Source organism: Morchella sextelata (assembly GCF_020137385.1).
Source record: "Morchella sextelata strain SCLS chromosome Unknown scls_29, whole genome shotgun sequence".
In the NCBI taxonomy this organism is placed as follows: domain Eukaryota; kingdom Fungi; phylum Ascomycota; class Pezizomycetes; order Pezizales; family Morchellaceae; genus Morchella; species Morchella sextelata.
The window spans coordinates 85968-106958 of record NW_025408644.1 but is presented as its reverse complement, the minus strand read 5'-3'; the positions used below and the strand labels follow the sequence as shown (position 1 = coordinate 106958).

The following is a 20991-nucleotide window of genomic DNA, read 5'->3' as shown; positions in this document are numbered from 1 at the left end:
TACGTATAGAGGATTACTGCAATTTAGATATCTCTGTTTAAGATTTAAAAGTAGATTAGCTACTTTTATAGCTTTCTTGATATTCCTGTTATTATAGTAATATGCTTTATACCATAACTTAAGCTCAAGGGATTGCATTCCTTTGAACTCTTTGGAAAAGGCATTAATGATGTTGGAGATAGCTCTAGAATTTTCTGTTATTAAGATATATCTATCCAGATCTTTATTATATTTTAAATTATTTTTAATATGCAATATACGCTTTATTAGATATAATAAAAATCCATCCTGTTCTTTAATAATCTGAAAACCTACTTTAAATAAAGGGGAATTAGAAGGTATTCTATTGTTAATTGTTTTTAGGCAAGTAAGCGAATTATTTAGTGTATGGCTCATAAGATTTAAAAGATTTGTAGAGCCAACTGGAGATATTATGAAATTACCTTTTGCCTCTACAAAACCAATTAATCAATGACGCGAAACTACGTTTTTTATCTCCTCTAATCTACTTTTTTCATTTAAGTTAGCAATAGCTGGAGATACATGAGAGTTTGGCCCTTTTAGGCTTAAGACATGTTGTACTTTTGACTTAATCTCTTCTTCGTTATCGGAGCTTTTTAAAATATTATAGACTATCTTTACTTTTAAATAATCATAGTACTTATTTGTTAATAAAGGATATTTGTCAAAAATGGGAAAGATAATTTTATTTATTACTTCTTTGTCAGTAATTATAAAATAAGCGGCCCCCCTCTTCAGATGGGGGCTGCAAGGGGTAACTTCGTAACCCCTCGCTTTCATATCCGTTTTACGGATTAAGACTTTCCCGTATCCTAATTGTTTCTTTATATAATAAAGCAATCTAAGATTATATGCAGATTGGCTTAAACTGTATTGAAGACGGTATGTATCTCCTGATTTAACAACGCTAAAACAACCATCCCCATCTGTAAACCCTACCAATCAAATCTTAAATTTTTCATTGTCGTTTAGATTATTTCATTTATTTTTATTAAATTTTCTACTTTCACGCATCGAAAAGAGTTTTATTGCCTCTGAGTCACCACAGAGCAACTCCCCATCCATCTTGAGAGTTCAACCTGTACCCGCACCGTTCTCTATTCCACTAGCAAATGCAAACAGAAGTAAACTAGGAGGAAGTAGTCAGAAACTTATGTTATTAAGTCTTGGGAATGCCATATCCGGACCCCCAACTAGTAATGGTAATAAGAAATTCAATATGTTATAATCTTTCAACTATAAATTGGACTATATCTTCTCCCAAAGGCTGCTATTGAGTAGCAAGTATGGGAACATAACGTTTAGTCTCTGAGGATCCCAGTAAAATAATTAACTATTATTCTTTGGTTTCCTGCGGATTATCCATTTTTACCAATCTCCTTTAAAAATTATAGTAGATGGGCTCTATTCTTTTTGATCTTTATGGTCTGTGTACGCTCCTACTTTACCCCTCCTCCTCTCTTAATATTTTTTTCTGCATGCTGACGAATAAAATAATAGATAAAAAAATATGAGAGAGGGGGAGGGGGGCGTGAAGTTTTCACAACATCCTACAAAAAGACTTTAGGGCTTTCCCGCACATAGTTATGTAATAAGAGCGGTATTACTATCGCCCACGGCAATTTCTTTTAAATTTAAATTATATTGTTAAAGATTCAAGATGAGAAAAATCGTAAACTTTTCGTTTACTATTAAACTGAGATTTGATAAACTGAACTTCAGCAATCTGTTCACTAGTAAAAACACCACCAGACAGACGAAGATCTTGAAGATAGGTTCAATCTTTATAAGCTAAATATTTGGAAGAATATAAAGGAAAACGATCGAAATAAGCTCTTACTTTTTTATGACTTATGGAACTATGAGCTATAACCATAAAGGCAAAAAATAATTTATCACCTTGTTGTCTAGTTCTAGATAACAAGTTTACACTTAAGTATTCAGCTATTAGACTCAAGACAGCAAAGTAACTACTAGAACTACTTTCACCTCTATGGTAATTTTGTCTTAACTCAATTCGGAAAAAAGTTTGCAATCTTTTACCAGTAACTTTACCATTTTTCTTACGATCGGTTAAAGTTATAGAAAAGTTCGCGTCACCATCACTGAAACCAGCCAATCAACTGTTGCTATCTATAGGTGAATTGTCTAAAGGTAGACATTCTAGAGTACAATTGTCAAATAGGTTAAATCAATTAATAGCTCTGTGCAATGCTTCTATTTTAGGAGTACGCATATAACCATTAATTAAGTTAATTAGTACTAGGACATCTTCTTTTTTTTGAATTTGTCATAAGACATAACCAGCATCAGATTTCAGGTAAACTTTACCTACTTGAGTTATAAGAGCTAATCTATCGGCCAAAGGTTTGTCAACTAAACTGAACACAATTATTATTTTAGGACGATAAAGTTGAGATTTACTCTTTGAATCATGAACCGCTATAGAACCATCTGCTTCAACTAATCCAGCTAAGTAAGGAGCGGCCCCCCCCCGGAGGGGGGGGAGCTGCAAGGGGGGGCCCTTCGGCCCCCCCCTCGCTAATGAAGAAGATGATTTTTTTGAAACCTCAGGTTTAGGTGATGACATAGCGTTTTCACTATCTAAAGAAGTGCTAAACTGAAACACCTCGTTAGGTTGGAACGAAGAATCTTTAAAATTATAATTTAAACCTTTAATTTTACCAAATCCTCCTATTAAAGCAGGCATGCAATTCTATTCTCATTAACTTTCGTTAATAATCGGACTATATCTTTAGCCTGAATTTTTTTTTGAAAAAAATCTAATAGGGTATTTCACATGTAGTCTCTGAGGAACCTGCTAGTAAAGTGTTTAATACTTAAGGCATAACATAACCCCTTATACCTTTAGGTTCCTGCTGGTTGTCTAATCTTTTGATCGTACACAAATTTGTCCTTATTATACATTAATAACTTAGGACTAGGCTATTGTGTAAACTTTAATCTTGAGTTAATTATTTAATTCGCAATTACTTTTATATCTAACTAAATAATTTAATTATGTTTTCTTTGAGTATTCATTCCTGATTTGATTTGTCTAATTTGTTCTAATCCCTCCTGAGTTAAATGTTCTTTATTTTTCATTAACTTTGCTACTATCTTGAAATCTAAAAATTCATGAGATTTAACTCCTTGGAGAGGATATTTTTCAAAGAACGGGATGATTCCTTCAGAGAGATCAGGTAATTTTGTTACTACGAAATCTACTGCCTCTCTAGATCTATATACTTTACCGCAATCTAAATACTTCACTAAACTTTCCATTAACAAGACATCTCGAGAATGCTGAGTGATTTGAAATCTTAATTCGACTTTACATCCTAATTGATGCGTTGAAGAATTTTGAATATTCACCAAAAAACAACCTTCCCCATCTGCAAATCCAGCTAACCAATATGGATCAGGGATTATTTGATCATGAATCAAAAGTCTTGGGACTGGCTCTATATCAGGAAAAGCGGCTTTTAATTGCCCCCCTCTCTTAATATTTTTTTAATAAAAAATAAAAGAGAGGGGGGGACGGAGATAAACCTTTATTCATTGATGCTTTAATTGCTACAAGTTTTCTTAATCCTTCAGGAGTTAAATGTTCTTTGTTTTGAATTAAATTAAACGCCTGTTTAAATAATAAGTAATCCCCTCGTTTTTTAGTTATTAATAGATATTTATCGAAATGATCTAGAATTACTCCTAATTCTTTAACCGATGAAACTTGATATTGAATTGAACCCTTTGCAAGTTTATAAATATTCCCCACTCCAAAGTAACTTTGAATCATTTTTAATAAAGCTAAATCCTTTTGATCTAAATGAATCTTAAATACAGCTTCAACCGAATACCCTTGTTTAAATCTATTATGCTTACTAATACCTATATGAAAACAGCCTTCAGCATCTGTAAACCCTGTAATGAAAAAAGGTTTAAGCTCGGGCATAGCTGAGCTGCTACTAATTTTATAATTTTTATTATTCATCATTGTTGTAACTGGTATTATATATATATATCGAAGCCACTGAAAGGATCCGCAATTACAGGTTAACTTGATAGTTCCTAATTGGAATCTTTAGAACCCTAATAGAGATGGGTCTTGCTGCTTGAGGGGTTTTTTTCCTCAACTACGTGATTCGACTTTAGTTCGAAGCCCTTAACAAGATAGGGGCCTTGTTACGTTCAAATGGCATTATTAGTTAGCCGACTTCACTAAATAACTGCTACGCGTCGAGAGGTCTCACTGAGACTTCTTATCGTCCCTAGTTAGTAGCTGTAGAACGTTTACCAAGGATGCCCACCTGAACTTGTGATCCAGGTACCCTTAAACGATTAAAGTTGGTAGGATCCCAATATTTCCTATCGCATATCTGCAAGGGGAAAATCCCAGGGACTCCAACCTCTGAGTGAGTTTACTAGGATAATTTCGCCGGGTATGCAGTAAGGAGGTGTTAGCACCTTCTACATACTTGACTATCGAAAGCCCACCATCTGAATACTACCCTAGCTCACCTAGAGGCCAGCTTAAATTTATTAAATCACCTTGAACAATCCTAATATTATCACTACACATTGTAATTGCTAACCTACTACCTTCATTTTTTAAAGCCCTCCTTTACGTTTATTTCCTGCGCAGCATGCTGCGGGAAATAAATGAGAAAGGGGGGCCGATTCAAATGACCCTTAATCCGGGCGCCCCCCTTTTTTAATTTTTAAAAAAAATCAAAAAGGGGGGGCTTTTAGTTATAAGGATCCCTGAAGGTTAATTTTTTTTTTATCAAGAACCGGCTTTCCCGGCGACTAGAGTACACCTTACAGCATTAAAAATAAACACTGAAGAACCGTCTACTCGTTGCTCTTTTACAGACACCAAAGAATGGTATCTGATTTAGATCCGCGATCACCCATTTTTCTTTCGTCTATCTCTAGTGATATTACCTTACCCCTGGTCATTAACAGGGCCAGCTATCAAGTTTCCTTGTTAACTTTGGTTACTAGAGCTTTAGGGCTTCCCCGGAGTTTGGCTCTTATACACAAATTAAAGTTGCCTATACTCTATTCATGTTACTGTATTCTGCCGCTTTTCGTTTACTCTTGAGTCCCGAAAGCATGCAGTACTAGTTTCAAAAGCGTCCCCCCCCCGGTTGCGAAGCTACCGGGGGGGATGCAGCCCTCTTTTTTTTGAAAAAAAAAGAGGGCCGCTCTAAAGATGTTCCAGCATATAGTGAAAAGAAAGTAGTATATTACTATACTACCCGGCCATGCCTTAGTATTAATAATCTGGTAATGTATTTAATACTATATGTTAAATATAATATACAATAATGTATATTCTTCAGTGCTAGAATTTAGGTAAGTAAATTTCCACTTATCTCCCTTATTGAATTCAATTCATTAACCCACGTCTTATATTCATTAAGACCCCCCCCCCCCAGCTAAGCAGCCCCCCTGGGTGGCGTGAGCAGAGCAGCCGACCAATAAAAAAAAAATAAAAAAAAAATATATTTTTTTTGATTTTGTGACCAAGGCTGAAGTAACCAGGTCGCAGATCGACCGGTCTGCATGCTAGGCCAGGGAGGAGGATAACGACCAGGTCTGCAGCCACCCCCTACCACTATTCAGGAGCCGGCCGGTTGCTAATTTTTTTAACAAGTTAAAAAAAGTGCGGGGGGTTCTTAGACCTGGTCGCTAGCTTCGCAGCAGGTTGCATGTTGAAACCCCACCCCCCCGCTCGCTCGGCCGGCCGGCTCCACCCCTCTGGGTTCGGTAGGTTGAAGGGCAGCGCTGTTTACACAAGCAGGGCTAACGAAGTTGGGCAATAGATAAAATATTTAACCTTGATATACATAAGCCGAATTCTGTTTAGTTGATTAAACTGTTAGTCTAATTAAAGCTTATCATAGGATTCTTATTTCACTATCAATAGAGATAAAAGGCATTTACATTTATCTCTATGCTTATATTTTCTTTTTAAATCCAGGATTTTTATCCTTAATTACCGCATAATACTGTTATGTTTATATTTGCTTAGTGGATTGCCACAATAAGAAAATAACTTATATGATTAAAAAGCACCGGACTTTCCATTATATGTAACAATTAATAATTGTTTCAATACATCAACAACGTAAATCTAAGGTAAAGGTATTGCTCACAATTTTTATTCAATTGTCGACCAAGGTGGGGTTATTGTTTGTAAATATGGTCTTGTTTTAGGGTTTAAGGAATAAACCCCCCCCCCCCGGCTCCCGGCTCCGGCCGGCTCCGTCCATTTTCTGCTGCGAAGCTAGCCCGAAAATGGAGCCTAAAAAAATAAAAATTTATTTTTTTTTAAGTGGGCTTCGCCTGGTGAGAGAGGAGCCGGGGGCCTTGTGGCTCCACCTGTTCCCCCCCCCTGCATGCAGGCTGCATGCAGGCCAGTAATAAAAAAAAATAATTTGATTTTTTTAACCGGCTACGGGGAAATACCCTGCTTGCTGCATGCATGCAAGCATGCAGACCTGGTTGGCGCAGGGGTAAAGATTTATCTTAAGGGCACAAAGTTAAAACCAGTTAAAAGAATACGCTAATTATATGGAATATTTTTTTATTGTTTTCGGCATCCCTTTACTATTTAATGCAGGCTCCCCTCTCGTCTAACTACTACTTAAATTTAACTCCTCCAGCGGAGCCGGCAGCGTCCCTCTCCCCCCCCGCCTCCCCCTCCTACTACTCACGTAGTACGGATGGGGAGCCGGGGGGGTAAAGAGGGAGAGGAGATGCAGCCGCTCTTCCCTCCCCCCCCCCTCTCAAAGAGAGAGTGGGGGGGAAGAGCCGGCAGCGTCCGCGCGCGGCGCGCGCGAGATGCAGCCTCCCTTCGGGGGCAGCGTCCGCGCGCGGCGCGCGCGAGATGCAGCCTTCCTCACCCCCCCCCCCTAGGGGGGTGAGGAAGGCAGCTCTTTATATTTTTTAATAATAAAATAAAAATAATAAAGAAAAAATATGATGTAGGGGCCGGCTCCGTCCACTCGTTGGCGGAGCCATGCAAGCGGCCCAGCACCTTGGTCGGGGCCTTCGTTAGCCCCGGAGCCAAAACCGAGCCTTGACCTTGACAGTTCCCTACATGCACTCCATAGGGGCAAGGTCATCATACGGATAAGACGAAGTCGCATCCGACTAGCCTGGCCATGTGGAAAAGGGAGTGGGCGTATAATTGTATTTCGAGTTTAAGGGGGGGGTGGCAGCCTTTTTGTTATTATCGTTACCTACCTTTACATACTATGATATTATTTACCTTGGGATGCGAAGCGGCCCATGAGACTGAAGATGAATTTAACATATGCAGCATATTGTTGACCATAAAAAAAAGTAGGGTCGGCCTCGTCTTCTTACGTTGACTGCCGCCCTCCGAACCGTACGTGATAGTCTCCCATCATACGGCTCTCCAGTTCCTATCTTGGAATATCCTCTAAAGCGTCCCCCCCCCGGCTCCCCCGGAGGGGGGGGGGGATGCAGCCCTCTCTCTCTCTCTAAGAGAGAGAGGGCCGCTTATTAGTTATAAGTATACTATTCCGTCACGCTCAGGTTAAGCCTTTTTGTCCACATCGTTACCTTTTTCTTTAGTTTTGGATTTAGATATTTTTTGAATATCTCTCTTTCCTTCTAAACTCCTCCCCACTTATTTATTAGGCCGGCTCCGTCCTTTTTCATACCCCCTAATATGTCCCCCCCACCTCTCTTAATATTTTTTAATAATAAAATAAAAATAATAAAGAAAAAAATATGAGAGAGGGGGGGGGGGGGGCGGCTCCCCTTATTTATTAGGCCGGCTCCGTCCACTTACGTAGTAAGTGGATGGCCTTCGCCTGGTGAGAGGGGGGGGGGGGGAGCCTCAATTTTAAGGGCGGAGCGGCACACCACGTGTGTGGGGGGGGGGAAAAGCGAAAAATGGAGCCGTGGCCTTCGCCTGGTGAGAGGGAGGAGCGGCGCTACATGTACCTTTGTGTAGAACTATGTGGTGATCTTTACATAGGGGTATCTGTTTACGATTAATGGCCTCCATTTGTCTTGTATAGAAATCTAACTTTGAATTAGGGTCTCTCAAATTCTTAATTTTACGTACATGGTGCATTTCCACAGAGCGGCCCTCTCTCTCTTCGAGAGAGAGAGGGATGCATCCCCCCCCCCCCGGTTGCGAAGCTACCGGGGGGGGGGACGCTTTCGCTACCGCATATAACACACTGTTGGAAAAGATTGGATTTGGTGAACTTATTATTTCAGACAGTTTACAGACTTTTAAAAGGGTCTGTGACTGTTTTAGTACTGCTCATGATGCTCTTCTTCTTTAAATCTGCGGGCTTAAAGATTGATACTCTCTTGACTACCCCATTTTTCAATGTAATGTCGCATCCCAAATCCTTTCCGAATTTTCGATAAGTCTTCATCATTGTTTTTAATTTGAATTTTCTTGCTAATGTTAGACAGCATGATTCGGTTAGTCTTCACATTACATGGGCTAATTCACTCATGTTGTTTACAAAATTATAATAGTGGTATATACCACTCATCACTGAGTTGTAATATCTGATGATATCTGCATGCTCTAGATTAATTAAGTTTCCCTTGAATGTTCCTCTGTAAATTAAAGATTTTCCGTTATCTTGGTCAACTCTTTTTCGAATGAATCCGCTAGTCTCTAATTTTTTTCACACCTTTGCCGAGTCCATAGCTACTCTAATTCTAATCTTATTTCTACGGGTTATGGTTCTGTCACTTTTTTTCTCTTTCAATGTTTCCATTGGCTTGATAGCTCCTTTTTTATGCGGTGGCATGAGTTTGTAACCTAAAAAGTCTACAGCTTTATCTGAGAATTTAGTAATCCCCGTTTTTGAGTCGTTTAGTTTTAGTCCTAGTACTTCCTCAATAAACTTTCTTAGCCTTTGCAGGATGTTGTGTGTCAATTTATGGCTACCTTCAACCCCGATTATAAAGTCGTCTGCATAACGTACATAATGGATTCTGATGTATGATTCATCTTGTCTCTTGCTTGGTGTGTTAAGCATTTTTGACGTTAACTCACGGTGTTCGTCAGCCCTTGTAGTATCATAGCCCATTTTTCTACCCCTCCCACCCCCCAGGGGGTGGGAGGAAATGTATTTTATTTTATTTCCCAGCCTCTCGTATTCCTTGTTTTTTTTACGTCTTTCTCCCTTATTGTACTCCAGTTTTAATTCCTCTATAAAGACGTCCAACTCATGGAGGTAGATGTTACATAATAGTGGGCTTAATACCGATCCTTGCGGTGTACCGTCGCCGAGTTGCTCATGTAGTTTACCTAGTTCGACGAATCCAGCTTTTAGGCTGGATATTATCAGCCGTAACGTTTTTTCACAGTTGATTCTCTTTTTGAGTATTTCCATGAGCGTCGCGCGCGCTACGCGCGCGCGATGCATCTCCCCTCCTCCGGAGGGGGGACGCTTGTTATGAGGTAGCGATTCGTAAGGCAGTTTTGAGAAGTCCGCTTCAATAATATAATGTACACTTTGGAATTTGGCTTCTAAATATTGTAAGGCTGTTCTAGTACCTTTGTTAGGTCTGAATCCATGAGACGATTCCATGAATATTTTTTCATATTCTGGTTCCATGACCATCTGCATGGCCTTTTGTACAACTTTATCCCTAGGGGCTGCTATTGTTAAAGGTATCGTCTGCTTTTTCCCAGGGTTAGGTATTTCTACTCTTATGGCCGGTGGGAAACTGTATGTTCCAGCTTTCAGTTCTGCCTGAGTCTTCTCAAAGTATTTCAGGTTTATTCCATCCAAGGTGATTTCTCCAATCCCTTGGGTCATATTTACAGGGTTACTCTTGATTAACTCATACGCTGAAACTAGATTTTTAATATTAGCTATTCTTTTCATACTTATTTCTTTAAAACTTTTTGAGTAGGGTGATTTTTTTATGTCGCTGCCACGTTTCGCTTGGTTACCCAAACCGGCTTTTGACGTAAACGTCCTTACACCCAGATAAGAACCTGTTGTCCTTCCGAGAAAATCTCGTACTACGACAACTCCGTCACCACCCCTTAAGGGTCCCAACGAGCGGCCCTTCTCATCGGGGCGCGCTGCGCGCGCCCCGAAGAGAAGGGCTGCATCCCCTCTCTCTTCGAGAGAGGGGACGCTTTTGACCCGTAGGTTCTTAGGAGCCATTACTGGTTCCCGTAGGTGATCCCAAAGTTCCCCGTTTTGGAATGTTATATGTTGATCCTTGCATACGTTTTGACCACTCTGCGTGTTGTCATGTAATATATTTGCCTCTGCGATATAGCTAATGATATCCATATCGAATATTACACATTTGCCCTTGGTGTAGTTTAGCAAAAGGTCCCATCAATGACTGACTGTATGTGTCAAGTTCGTTAACCTAAACTCCATATAACTTAGTTGAGGCATACGTCCTAGGAATCCTACACGATTCCCATTTATACCCTTTTCATAGAGCTTAGCTGTTTGAGTTTCCTCGTAGGGTTTGGCCCTACCAGCCTCTATGCACTTTACCTGGCAGATTGCATCCAGGATCTCATTACGAGACATCCAAGAACCGGAGCGCATTGGCGCACTCATTAAGATCGCGTGGGAAGTAATTATACTGTTGTATAGCTGATTATCAGCTATAAACTGAACACCTGGCCCAGATAATTCTAATCTGATTAATACCGAGTATGCTGTCCCAATTAACCCTGAAAATAAAGCAAAAATAAGATATAATGTAGGGGTCAGCTTACCTATGAAACTGCCCTCAGAACCGTACGTGATAGTTTCCCATCATACGGCTCGCCATAAGGTATACTTCTAGCTGTAAAACTAGAGGTCAGGTCTGTTATTCTTTGAAGTGGTTGGCTAGGTTACCTGAGTATCTAGCGATTAGTTTCATTTCGTAGTCTAACAGTCTTCCTCCATGATAACCCCCCCTCTGAATATTTTTTTAATAATAAAATAATAATATAAATGATACGGCCTGCGGAGCAGGGCGGGCGTAAAAAAATATGATGTTGGGGCCGGCTCCGCCCACTCGTTGGCGGAGCCATGCAAGCGGCCCAGCACCTTGGTCGGTCGGGGGGGGCGGGGCAGGGAGTGATGATATTGGCAAAGGGGGATCTGTTTTCGACCAAGGCCGGAAGGCCCCTTGTCAAACTTTGAATGTTGTTGTTCGGGACGCGATTTTGGCTTTTACATCTTTAACAGCACGTATGTGATGCATCTGAATGTTGTTCGTAGTACCACATAATAAACACTCTTTAAATAGATTAGTTTTAGTTAATCTACTGTATCAAGTTTGTTGTAAGATCTTCTCCGTTGGAGTTAGATTTACCTTGATATTGTATTGGTGCACTGTGGGTAGAGATTTGGGAGCCAACAGTCGTAGACCTGTTTTGGGGTCCTCTAGAAGAGGTCCAAAACGTTTAAAGGCTGCTCTAGCAGAATTTAACTTGTATTTTCTTGCTAGGGTTTTTGCCAGGGAGAGTCTGGCAAAGATTCAGATCAGGTTTAGACCTTTAACTCTGTTTGCGGCGAATGTGTAGTAATTGATAATACCGTTTATTTTGGCGTTATAGAATTGGATGATTGTAGCGTGATCCGCATTAACCATTGTAGTATATGGTTTAGCAACAATATTGCGGAGTTTGTCTCTTTTCGCGATTCCGGCCTTTATAAGTTTCTCCAGTAACTCAACTGTGGGCATATTAACCCTTATTCTTACTTGAGCCCTCATAGTGATTGGAGCCCCCGCTACGGTTTTGTTTTTCATTCTATAATCGTTATTAGCCAGAGTTCTTATCTTTGCTCCCAGGAAGTTAAAGCCGCCCCCCTCCCGGGGGGCTGCAAGGGGTGGCCCTTCGGGCCCCCCCTCGCTTTTGGTCATATGAGTTATTACCGTCTTCTCGGTATTTAACTCTAGGCCACATTCTTCATACAGGAAAGTTTTTATCTTTTCTTTTATGTCGGCTATTTCGGATTTTGGTCCTTCGAACAGGATCACGAAGTCGTCGGCATATCTAATATACATGGTTCTTCTGAAGTCCTTGTCGTAAGGATCCATACGAGGTAGTGTCCTCATCATCTCGAGTGCTTTTTTGCGTTCCTCTGGTGTGGCTTCCCTATAATATTTCTTTCTTGGCTCTCTAACTACCGCCAGTGCGTTGTATAAAGGGTTCGTTTTTCTTCTCTTCCCTTTAGTATTCTCAGGGAGGATGGTATTTATCATGTACTTGTCGAATTCGTGCAATACGATATTTGCAAGGAGTGGGCTAAGCACGCTACCTTGTGGAGTACCTATGTCGCTCCGTACTACTCTCTTAGTTATAGGGTCCAAATGGCCAACTTTTAAAGATTTGTTCACTATAGTTAGAAATCTTTCGTCCTTAATTTTCTCTTTCAGCAATTTCATAATCACATTATGAGGTATTCGGTCAAAACATTTTGAGATGTCACCTTGGATTACTCATGTATGATGATGTCCTTTCAGGTAGATAGGTTTAAGGGTGCTGGGGGTTGATCTGTTTGGTCTGAAACCGTGAGAGCAGTCCAGGAATTCAGGTTCGTATATTGCTTCTAGTATTACCTGTAGTCCCTTTTGGACTATTTTCTCCCTTGGAGCCCCTACTCCCAAAGGTCTTTTCTCCTTCTTTCCGGGTTTGGGTATGAGAACTTTCCTTGCCGGGGTAAAGTTGAAGCTACCATTTAGGATTTTGGCTGCCGTGTTCTCGAATCATTCGTATTCAATTCCGTCTAGGGTTTCTTTAGTGATTCCTCTGCTCATATTCCCAGGTTTTCCCTTTATCAGCATATAACATGTTTGTAAGAACCCTGGATTAGCCAGGATTCGTATTATTCCGTTATATTTATCGTCTGGTGTTTTAAAGCCAGTCAGTAGGTCTATTACAAACGTACGTAAGTTCGGGCTGTTGACCTTATTACGAGACCCTTGCTTGTCAACTGAAGATCCCTTACTGTTCCCCTTCGTCACCTTGGGATTCGGATTTTTTGGATCCGGACTACTATGGGAACTCCGTCCGCGCTTTCTGGGTCCACCAGTAGAGGCGCTTAGATCCGACGGTTGCAACGTGTCGCCGTTTTTGTTGTTAGATTCGGGATTATTCTCCTCTAACTTGGTATTGTCTGATTTAGATTCTTGCGCATGTGTCATATTCTGACTCTCTTCATTAGAGTGACTTCCGGCTTTTTGGCTACACAGATAGTAGGAACAACCTATATGTGCTTTGAATTTACCGATCAAGTACCGTGATATCCCGATTAAGATACTTAGCCTGATTCATGGCAGTCCATACGTCCATCTCGCGATGACAAGTTTCTTATCGTAATCATGTCAGACCTCCTTAACGAATGTGTTCAGCGATAGCGGGATGCCACCGTATTCGCATTCTGCATCTGCTATAACGTTATTATTGTTCTTAGCAGATAATAAGTCGATGCAGTAGGACAAGAATCGTAAGGATAGTTCCCTACGACCAATAATTCTTGAAGATGTATACCAAATTACATCTAAAACGACAACGAAGCCTCGCGCCGCGCACGTCCCTATATCTTTCGCATTACAAGATAAAAACCATCGTTCTGTTCACAACGAAATATGCTTATCGATTAATAATTTATTTACTTTTACTCTTTGATAATAATGTATTTAAACTAATTAATATTATTCTTTTGGCATTTAAAGCCCTAAATTTATTTTTTTTATGAGGACCAATGGGCCATGCAGAAAGGTATGCACGACCGGTCAAAGAGCAGCCTTGGTCGCTAAATTTAGTGCATAAAAATTTTAGCACGTGCCTCCCTCTCCCCTCTCCAGTGGGGCCACAACATGCGTTGCGACCAGGTTGTGGCCCCACTGGAGGGAGGGGTCTGAAAAGAGGAAGGTTGCTCTCCTGCAGGCATAAAAATTGTTGAAAGATTTTCACCATATCGCCGATATTAGACTTTTTATTACTATTAACTTGACAGATTTTGACCCTTGAAATCCTTACAGAGTTTCAAGTATTATGGAAGTATTTGAATGGATTATAAATTAGTTATAAAGAAAAATCTTATAGACATTAAAAAAATAAGTTGGCCCCTATCAGCAAGGCGGGAATAAGTACTGCGAATAATAATATGAAACTTTGGAGCCTAAAAAAAAAATTGTAATTTTTTTAGGGCAGTAATTTCCTAACCCATTAGCTTGAGAAGATACAAGATAATAACGTGTTTAAGAAGTTTATGTTAATGCGGAGCAAGGGGTCCAAGAAGAAAGGACAAGGGAAGAAAAAAAAGGCTAGCCGGGAGAGAAAGTTGAATTCTCATTATTAATGCATGAAATTAACGTTCTAACCTAAATTGAACTATCCAGGCTGAGTTTCCTCCCCTGTTCTTGGGGCTAATACCACACAGGCCTGCTAAATAATGGTTGGGTACTGTAAAGGACAAAGACAAAAAAAAAGGACTGCATGCAGTCAGTGGGAGGTAGGGTGCGCTGGCCGTGGCCGTGGGTGGTGGGAAGATATCTTTATTCCCAATAGGGTTTACGCACCACTTCTCTTTCTGATTAGGTATATGGTCCGTAAAGGTTTTCTTGGGATATGAACTTAAGATAGTTGCATGAGAAACACCAAGCTCCCTTGCTGTTGCACGAACTGTGATATTTCTAACATGGGGCGGAGCCCGCACCTCTTTCCTTGTTAGTAACCTAACCACATCTCCTGTAGCTGCTCGTTTAGCAACCGGGTCGTGTTACCTCAAAGGATTTCACAGCGACTTTCGCAGCTCTCATTCTAGCCACTTGCTCCTAAGTAAACTCACGTTCTTTTAATTTACCCTGGGTCTCTTCCTCCTCCCTCCCCCCCCCTTGTTGTTCCCCTGCAGGGAAAAAGAAACTTGGGATGTAGTTAAAGCCTAATGATGGGTTAAAAAATATATTTTTTTTCACCCGCTGATACCTGTAAAATATTGTTCCGCCACCCCCTCTGGGAGCGCAGCCATTTAAGAGATCAATATAGTGTTGCTCTCTCTTTTAATTAAATCCGATGGATCACAATACTCCAATATTTATCGTAGATGCGATGCAGCCGCAAAGTTTCCGGCTGCTTAGCTGGACCTTGACAAAATTTCTTTTTAGGTTTAGTTAAATCGCTCGCTCTGTACCCATACCTTTTTTTTTTAATTTCCACCGTAGTTGCTCAAAGGATTTGCTCTAACCCTTCAGCTGTTAAATGAGCCTTTTGCTTTCATTAAATCCACAACTGTTCAAAAATCCAGAAAATAAGACATGCATGTGGGATTAGGTTTATTTTTTTATTAAACCCGGATTGTAAAGGCAATGATACGCAAGGATGTGGGACCCTATCGAGGAGGCGAAGCACGAAAATAAAGAAATTAACGAAGCACACAGAAGCCGCTATGTTATTGGACAACTGATTTTTTTTCTATTAGATATCTACCTTTATAAAGTTTTTTACTCTTTATATAATTACGAATCGTTTTTTAACTACAATTTAAAGCTTTTGCTACTTGACAGCCTGAAGAATAAGTTGTAGTTTCATTTGAATCAATATCAAGTACCTCTACAGCTGTACCATTAGCTTCACTAAGTTTAGCGGCCCTCCCTTCGGGAGCCGGGGCTGCGTCTCGCGCGCTCCGCGCGCGGACGCTTTCGTTTCTTCTGAACGAGTTTTTCCAAATCACGGATTATTTTTTCCTTTTTTGGCTTCACTAATTCTGGCTTTTGTTTCTTCAGAAAGGATACGTTCTCTCATTTTCGCGCCAAGGTGAGTTTCTTCTGAATGTTTGAACCCCAAAGATGACCCAGCTGTTGGAAGAATATTGTTTTAGGGCTTTAAAAGTTTTCTTTGTTTAATTTTATTAATAAAATACAAAAAAGCGGCCCATGGGGACCCCCCCCCCCCCCCCTGATTTTTGAGGGGGGGTCCCCAAGGGTAGTCCGAAAACGGGCCGATCAAGGTAATATTGTTATCTCGATATTACATCGGATGGTTCACAGTATTCCAGGATCTCAAGGCTAAAGTTAGAACGTCCGTATTTTTTCGATAAAGAGCGTCCCCTCTCTCGACTTCGCCTCCCCACTTTTCACAACTACTGCTCGTGTAGTAGTTTGAAAAGTGGGGAGGAGAGAGAGGGGATGCAGCCCTTTCACTCTCCCCCCAATCCATTCTACTACTCGCGTAGTACGAATGGATTGGGGGGCGAAGCTGAAAGAGAGAGAGAGAGGGGGCCGCTATAAATAGCACTTTTCCAGTTTTTTTTAATAAGTCTCCATTTTTTGTCTGAAAAATAATAGCTTAATCTAGCGGATAGATTAGCTCCACTCCCGATATAGGATTTTCCATTTATTTTATTTGTTCACCGATAGACTCCTGATTTTTCTTTGTTCTCCTGTAAAATCTGTTTCTTTTGAAGATCAGCATTGGAATATTTTTCAGCAGGAACCAGTAATAAAACAAAGCCATCTGTGCATATAGATAATGCAGATAAGCAGGTTGATAATTCTAAGAAAGCAGTTAATAGTAACACTAGAGCTCCTATAATTCTAATAAACAGGTTAAAAATATGTGTTTTGGATGTAGTAACTGGTACAGATCATAACGCAAAAATGAATCTGTGTAAAGCAGAAAACCCGAAAGATAAATAAAGCAAATGATATATATAGTTGTTCCTTGTAACATTTCAGAAGCAGATAAAAACTGGTAGTTTTATGGAAGGCAGAAAATAACCCATATATGACCATTCATCTTTCAGAACATCTCAGTATATGCATTAGTTCTCAACTAAATATTAATTCCGGCCTCAAAGTGACCGCACTGACTAACAATAAAAAAAATATAATAATTTTAACATTTATTTGCGATAAATTGTGCTAATAAGGATTCGAACCCAAAATTACCTTTTTATTATATATATCTCTTATAGAAGTATAGTTGAATTTAATTATTATTATATGGCTTCGCTAGTCGAAAATTAGCGTTCCTGTGTTTGAGTAAGTGTTATATATACGCTGTTATTAATATTTATTTTTTCTTTTAAGAAAGCGGCCCCCTCTTATTTATTAGGAGCCGGGAGGGGGGGTGCAAGGGGGGCGCGCTGCGCTCTTTTTCTTTTTTTCTTCGAAAAAAACTTGGAGCCCCCCTCGCTAATAGAATAGTAATGGCTCAATCTAATGTATAAATCTGCAGAACTCATTACGTATCCTCTTGCGTCTGGTATTGTATCAGAAGAAACTGCTTACTTTATACAGCCCTAATACCTAATTCACGGTTTTAACTCTAAACTAAAAATGATTTAACATATTACTTATAGAAGTATTATTAATCATTTATATTTATTCCCTATAAATAAATATTTATAGGGCTACCCCCCCCTACTATCAATGGGCGTAGCCATAAGATATTTGATGAAAATATTGCATCAGCCTTGCCTTTTTTATTGATTGGTAGGCTAGTCGGAGATATGACTCCCCCCCTATTTAGTATATGTATTTAGGTATTTTATACCTCAAGCATGCTGCATACACCTGAGCACAAAAATAAAAAAAAAACAAATAAAAAAGATGGGCGCTTCGCCAAGCGGAAGGGCAAGGTGGGTCAAGGCAAGAGCAAGGGAATTAAAGGGCAAGAGCAAGGTGAGGCGCCACTTTTTTGAGCAGGTCAAGAGCAAGGAGGCATGCCTTTACTTTACCCTATTAACTATATTCCCAGAGGGGCTGCATGCCGGCAGGGAGGGACGGAGCATACAAGAAGGGACAAAAACGACCCTCCCCCTCCCCCTGGAAGGGGGGGGGGAGGATTTTGTATTTTCGATTTTACGGTACAGAATTGACTAATAAAGGTTTAAATAATTTGTTTATTTTTAATCGATTATGCTAATCAGGACTCGAAGGGCAAAATTGCCAATTTTATACTTACTTACAGTGTAATATAATTAAATTAAATTTCTTAAAAGGGAAATTAAAAGGGGGTAAACCATGACTTGAACATGGAGCGTACTATTCCACAAATAGTTGTTCTACCTTTTGAACTATAAACCCCAGAATTTTCTTATAAAATGGCTAAACCGCCATTGACCCCCCCAGATCTTGGCTCCGCGTGCATGCGACCACTCGCATGCATGCAAGCATGCAGTACAGCTTGCAATACTTTTTCTATTAACAACCCTCCCCTCTCACCCCAAAAATTTGCTTATCAAGATGATATTTATGAAATAAATATTGTATTACTCATTCTATTGACACCTTTAGGAGCAAATTTACCCGGTTTTTCTGACGCCGTATGCTTAATTGGACTTCCGAGAGGAGTGTCAATTGAGGTCATCATACTTTTAAATTAACATTAAATTTAGATCAGGTATCCTTACATATCAAATTTATAGGCTTTATAAAATATCCGTAAGGTTTCCCTTCGTTATGGCCTCACCAACTCATTTCACTAAATCTGTACCCCACGTAAACCAAGAAATGTAAATAGTAATAGATCACTTCACCAAAAAAAAAAAGCAAGGATAATCCAAGGGGGGGTATGTGCGTTGAATTAAACTCAGGAGGCACTGTAATATCAGCTAGGAAATCCAAGCCTCCCCCCCCCTCCCCGGGGGGAGGGGGGATGCATCCCGCGCGCTCCGCGCGCGGGACGCTCCGGCTAGAAAATTACCAGGTCCTAAGTATGTCCCGTTGAATAAAACTGAGGAGGCACTGTAATATCCCACCCTTCTTTTCCCTCCGGCCCAATGATATATTTAAATAATGAAAATAAACTACCACACGATCCTAATTTGTTTTCGAGACCATTATTTATAATATTAACTAATACCAATTTGGCCACTTCTTTCACAGCCAATCAGCTCAGCCTCATGGGTTTGTACATAAGACCATTAAATGAGATAAATTTTCATTTCGCCCAAACATATTAACGACGCATTTTGACTTATTTTTAACTTAGGTTTAATTTAGGTTTAACTTGTTTAACCCTAAGCCCCTATTAATCCCCCTCATCAGGAGGGAGCGAGTGATGTACAAATGTCCTCAACCGGGGTTCAGGCTCATATGCTGGAATATAAGTGGATAAGAGGTTTGAGTTCTCTTATTGTAATCCCTGTTATAGCTACAGGATTTCTAAGATATCCCACATTTTGGAGCAGCCATAATCTACGCGATCAATGTACTATGTTTAAAAATACCCCTCTCAAAAATTGAGAGGGGGTAGGCCGAGTGGATGACACAATATCCCAATCGGTTCAGACAACACTTAATTTAGTCCATATTCTTGCAACAGGATTACGTAAGTAATCTCTATCGAAGAAGTCCGAGTCTATAAGAATATGATTTCATCTTACTTATAGAAAATAATAATATCATTTGTCTCAAACTGTACCAATTTATCCATAATAAATCACCGAATAGGTCAAAAAAAAAAAGGTAAGTACCAGCGAAAAAGGAACCATCGAGAGGACACGGATCGTCCCATAACAATACCAGACCCTCACCTAGATTATTTATCACTGTATCCTTATAGCACTCCCGTACGGGACAATCAACGTTAAAGAGTATAGTATTTTCCTAATAATAAAAAAAAACAAGCATGTGCGTACAGGTAAACAGAAAAACAAGCATGTGCGTACAGGTAAACAGAAAAAAACATCCCACCGATAAAACCTCCTATTTGGTCGAGAATCCCAAAACTGACACTTCGGGGTTTAGCTTAGCCATCGCGGTACCTTATAAGTAAAACAAATATATGTATATATTAGCAATCTGATCTGATTTTGTTTTTAAAACAACGAGTATTCATACCTAGAAACCTACAGGTACAACATGGTTGGTTAAATACACGAATGTATCATGTATAGCTTGCTCATGTTGAGGCGAGTTCAGGTTCATGTAACCACCCGTGAGTCCAGCAACCCTATTAGCACCCATAGGAACCATTCTATAACTCCCATACCTAAATATTTGGAAGGCGGGGTGATTGTCGAATTGACTTCTCGGACCGAAGTACTCGAAAAAACGTATTTGATTCCCGATGATCTCAATACCGTAACAAGAATCGTCCATACTACTGTTCTCCTCCAGAGCGGTGCTCAGTTGGTATTCAGTGTTACTTTGCTGAGTTTCTGTTGGTATTACGGTCCCTCGAATTGTCGGCGATAAACGTTTACATTCCACCATTACATTGTCTGTAAAATCGGTACCGGGTTGATGGAAGGTGTTGACGATAAAATCCGGTATGTTATGGTTACGGCCTTGCTGAGGGGCTACGATGAAACGGTCTAAGGTGAAATAGTAATATAGTATAGCGTTTGTACTTCTTATAACCTTTTCCTCCAAACCACCTCGATCAGCTCGTTCGACCGCATGGATACTTTCCATAATTGTTGGTATGGTGTAGTATGAATTCATTTTTTTTCTAAGTAATTGTCAGTTCAAAAAACATGTTTTAATCAGTATAGGTCAGAAAGTACATACATTTGGGTAAAAAAAATATGATAAAGAGGTGAAGTATTTGTTAAAGAGGAGTGGAGTTGAGTTGAGTTGAGTTGAGTTATTTGACGGTGGTGAAGAGTGTAGTTATTTGACGGACTGAAGCTGGTCCTTTATACTTTATTTAACAACAAGATCTCGGTTAAAGGACTATTTAGTCACACCTTCATTATCTCAGTCGAATAAAAATCAAATGATATGCTTATCTTTCATACAGTTGTACGCGTCATCTTGTTGATCCACCATACAGTTGGACGCGTCATCTTGTTGATCCACCTTACAGTTGGACGCGTCATCTTGTTGATTCATACTGTATGGGTCTTCTACTTCATCTCCGGTCCTATTTTCTTTTAGAGTCATAAGGGTGCTTATCTTATTACCTTGTCGTACAACCTCATCGTGCTATGCTTATCTTACCAACACGGCTACATTTATCAAACCAAACCG

The 20991-nt window shown here is 39.9% G+C and overlaps 3 protein-coding genes across 3 annotated transcripts; all 3 read right to left on the bottom strand.

Annotated features, from left to right (window-relative positions):
* Positions 1-9592: 9592 nt before the first annotated feature.
* On the bottom strand, positions 9593-10214 carry H6S33_008828 (uncharacterized protein; the record flags this gene model as incomplete). The annotated part of the gene is made up of 2 exons (XM_044840271.1): positions 9593-9895; positions 9995-10214. Coding segments are annotated over 2 exons (523 nt in total), but the record flags the coding sequence as incomplete, so codon positions are not given.
* Positions 10215-11541: 1327 nt separating this feature from the next.
* H6S33_008827 (uncharacterized protein) lies at positions 11542-12126 on the bottom strand (the record flags this gene model as incomplete). The annotated part of the gene is made up of 1 exon (XM_044840270.1): positions 11542-12126. The coding sequence occupies one exon, from the start codon at positions 12124-12126 to the stop codon at positions 11542-11544; it is 585 nt and encodes a 194-aa protein (XP_044687547.1).
* A 7731-nt stretch (positions 12127-19857) lies between these two features.
* On the bottom strand, positions 19858-20433 carry H6S33_008826 (uncharacterized protein; the record flags this gene model as incomplete). Its single annotated transcript, XM_044840269.1, has 1 exon — positions 19858-20433. The coding sequence occupies one exon, from the start codon at positions 20431-20433 to the stop codon at positions 19858-19860; it is 576 nt and encodes a 191-aa protein (XP_044687546.1).
* Between the last annotated feature and the right edge of the window lie 558 nt (positions 20434-20991).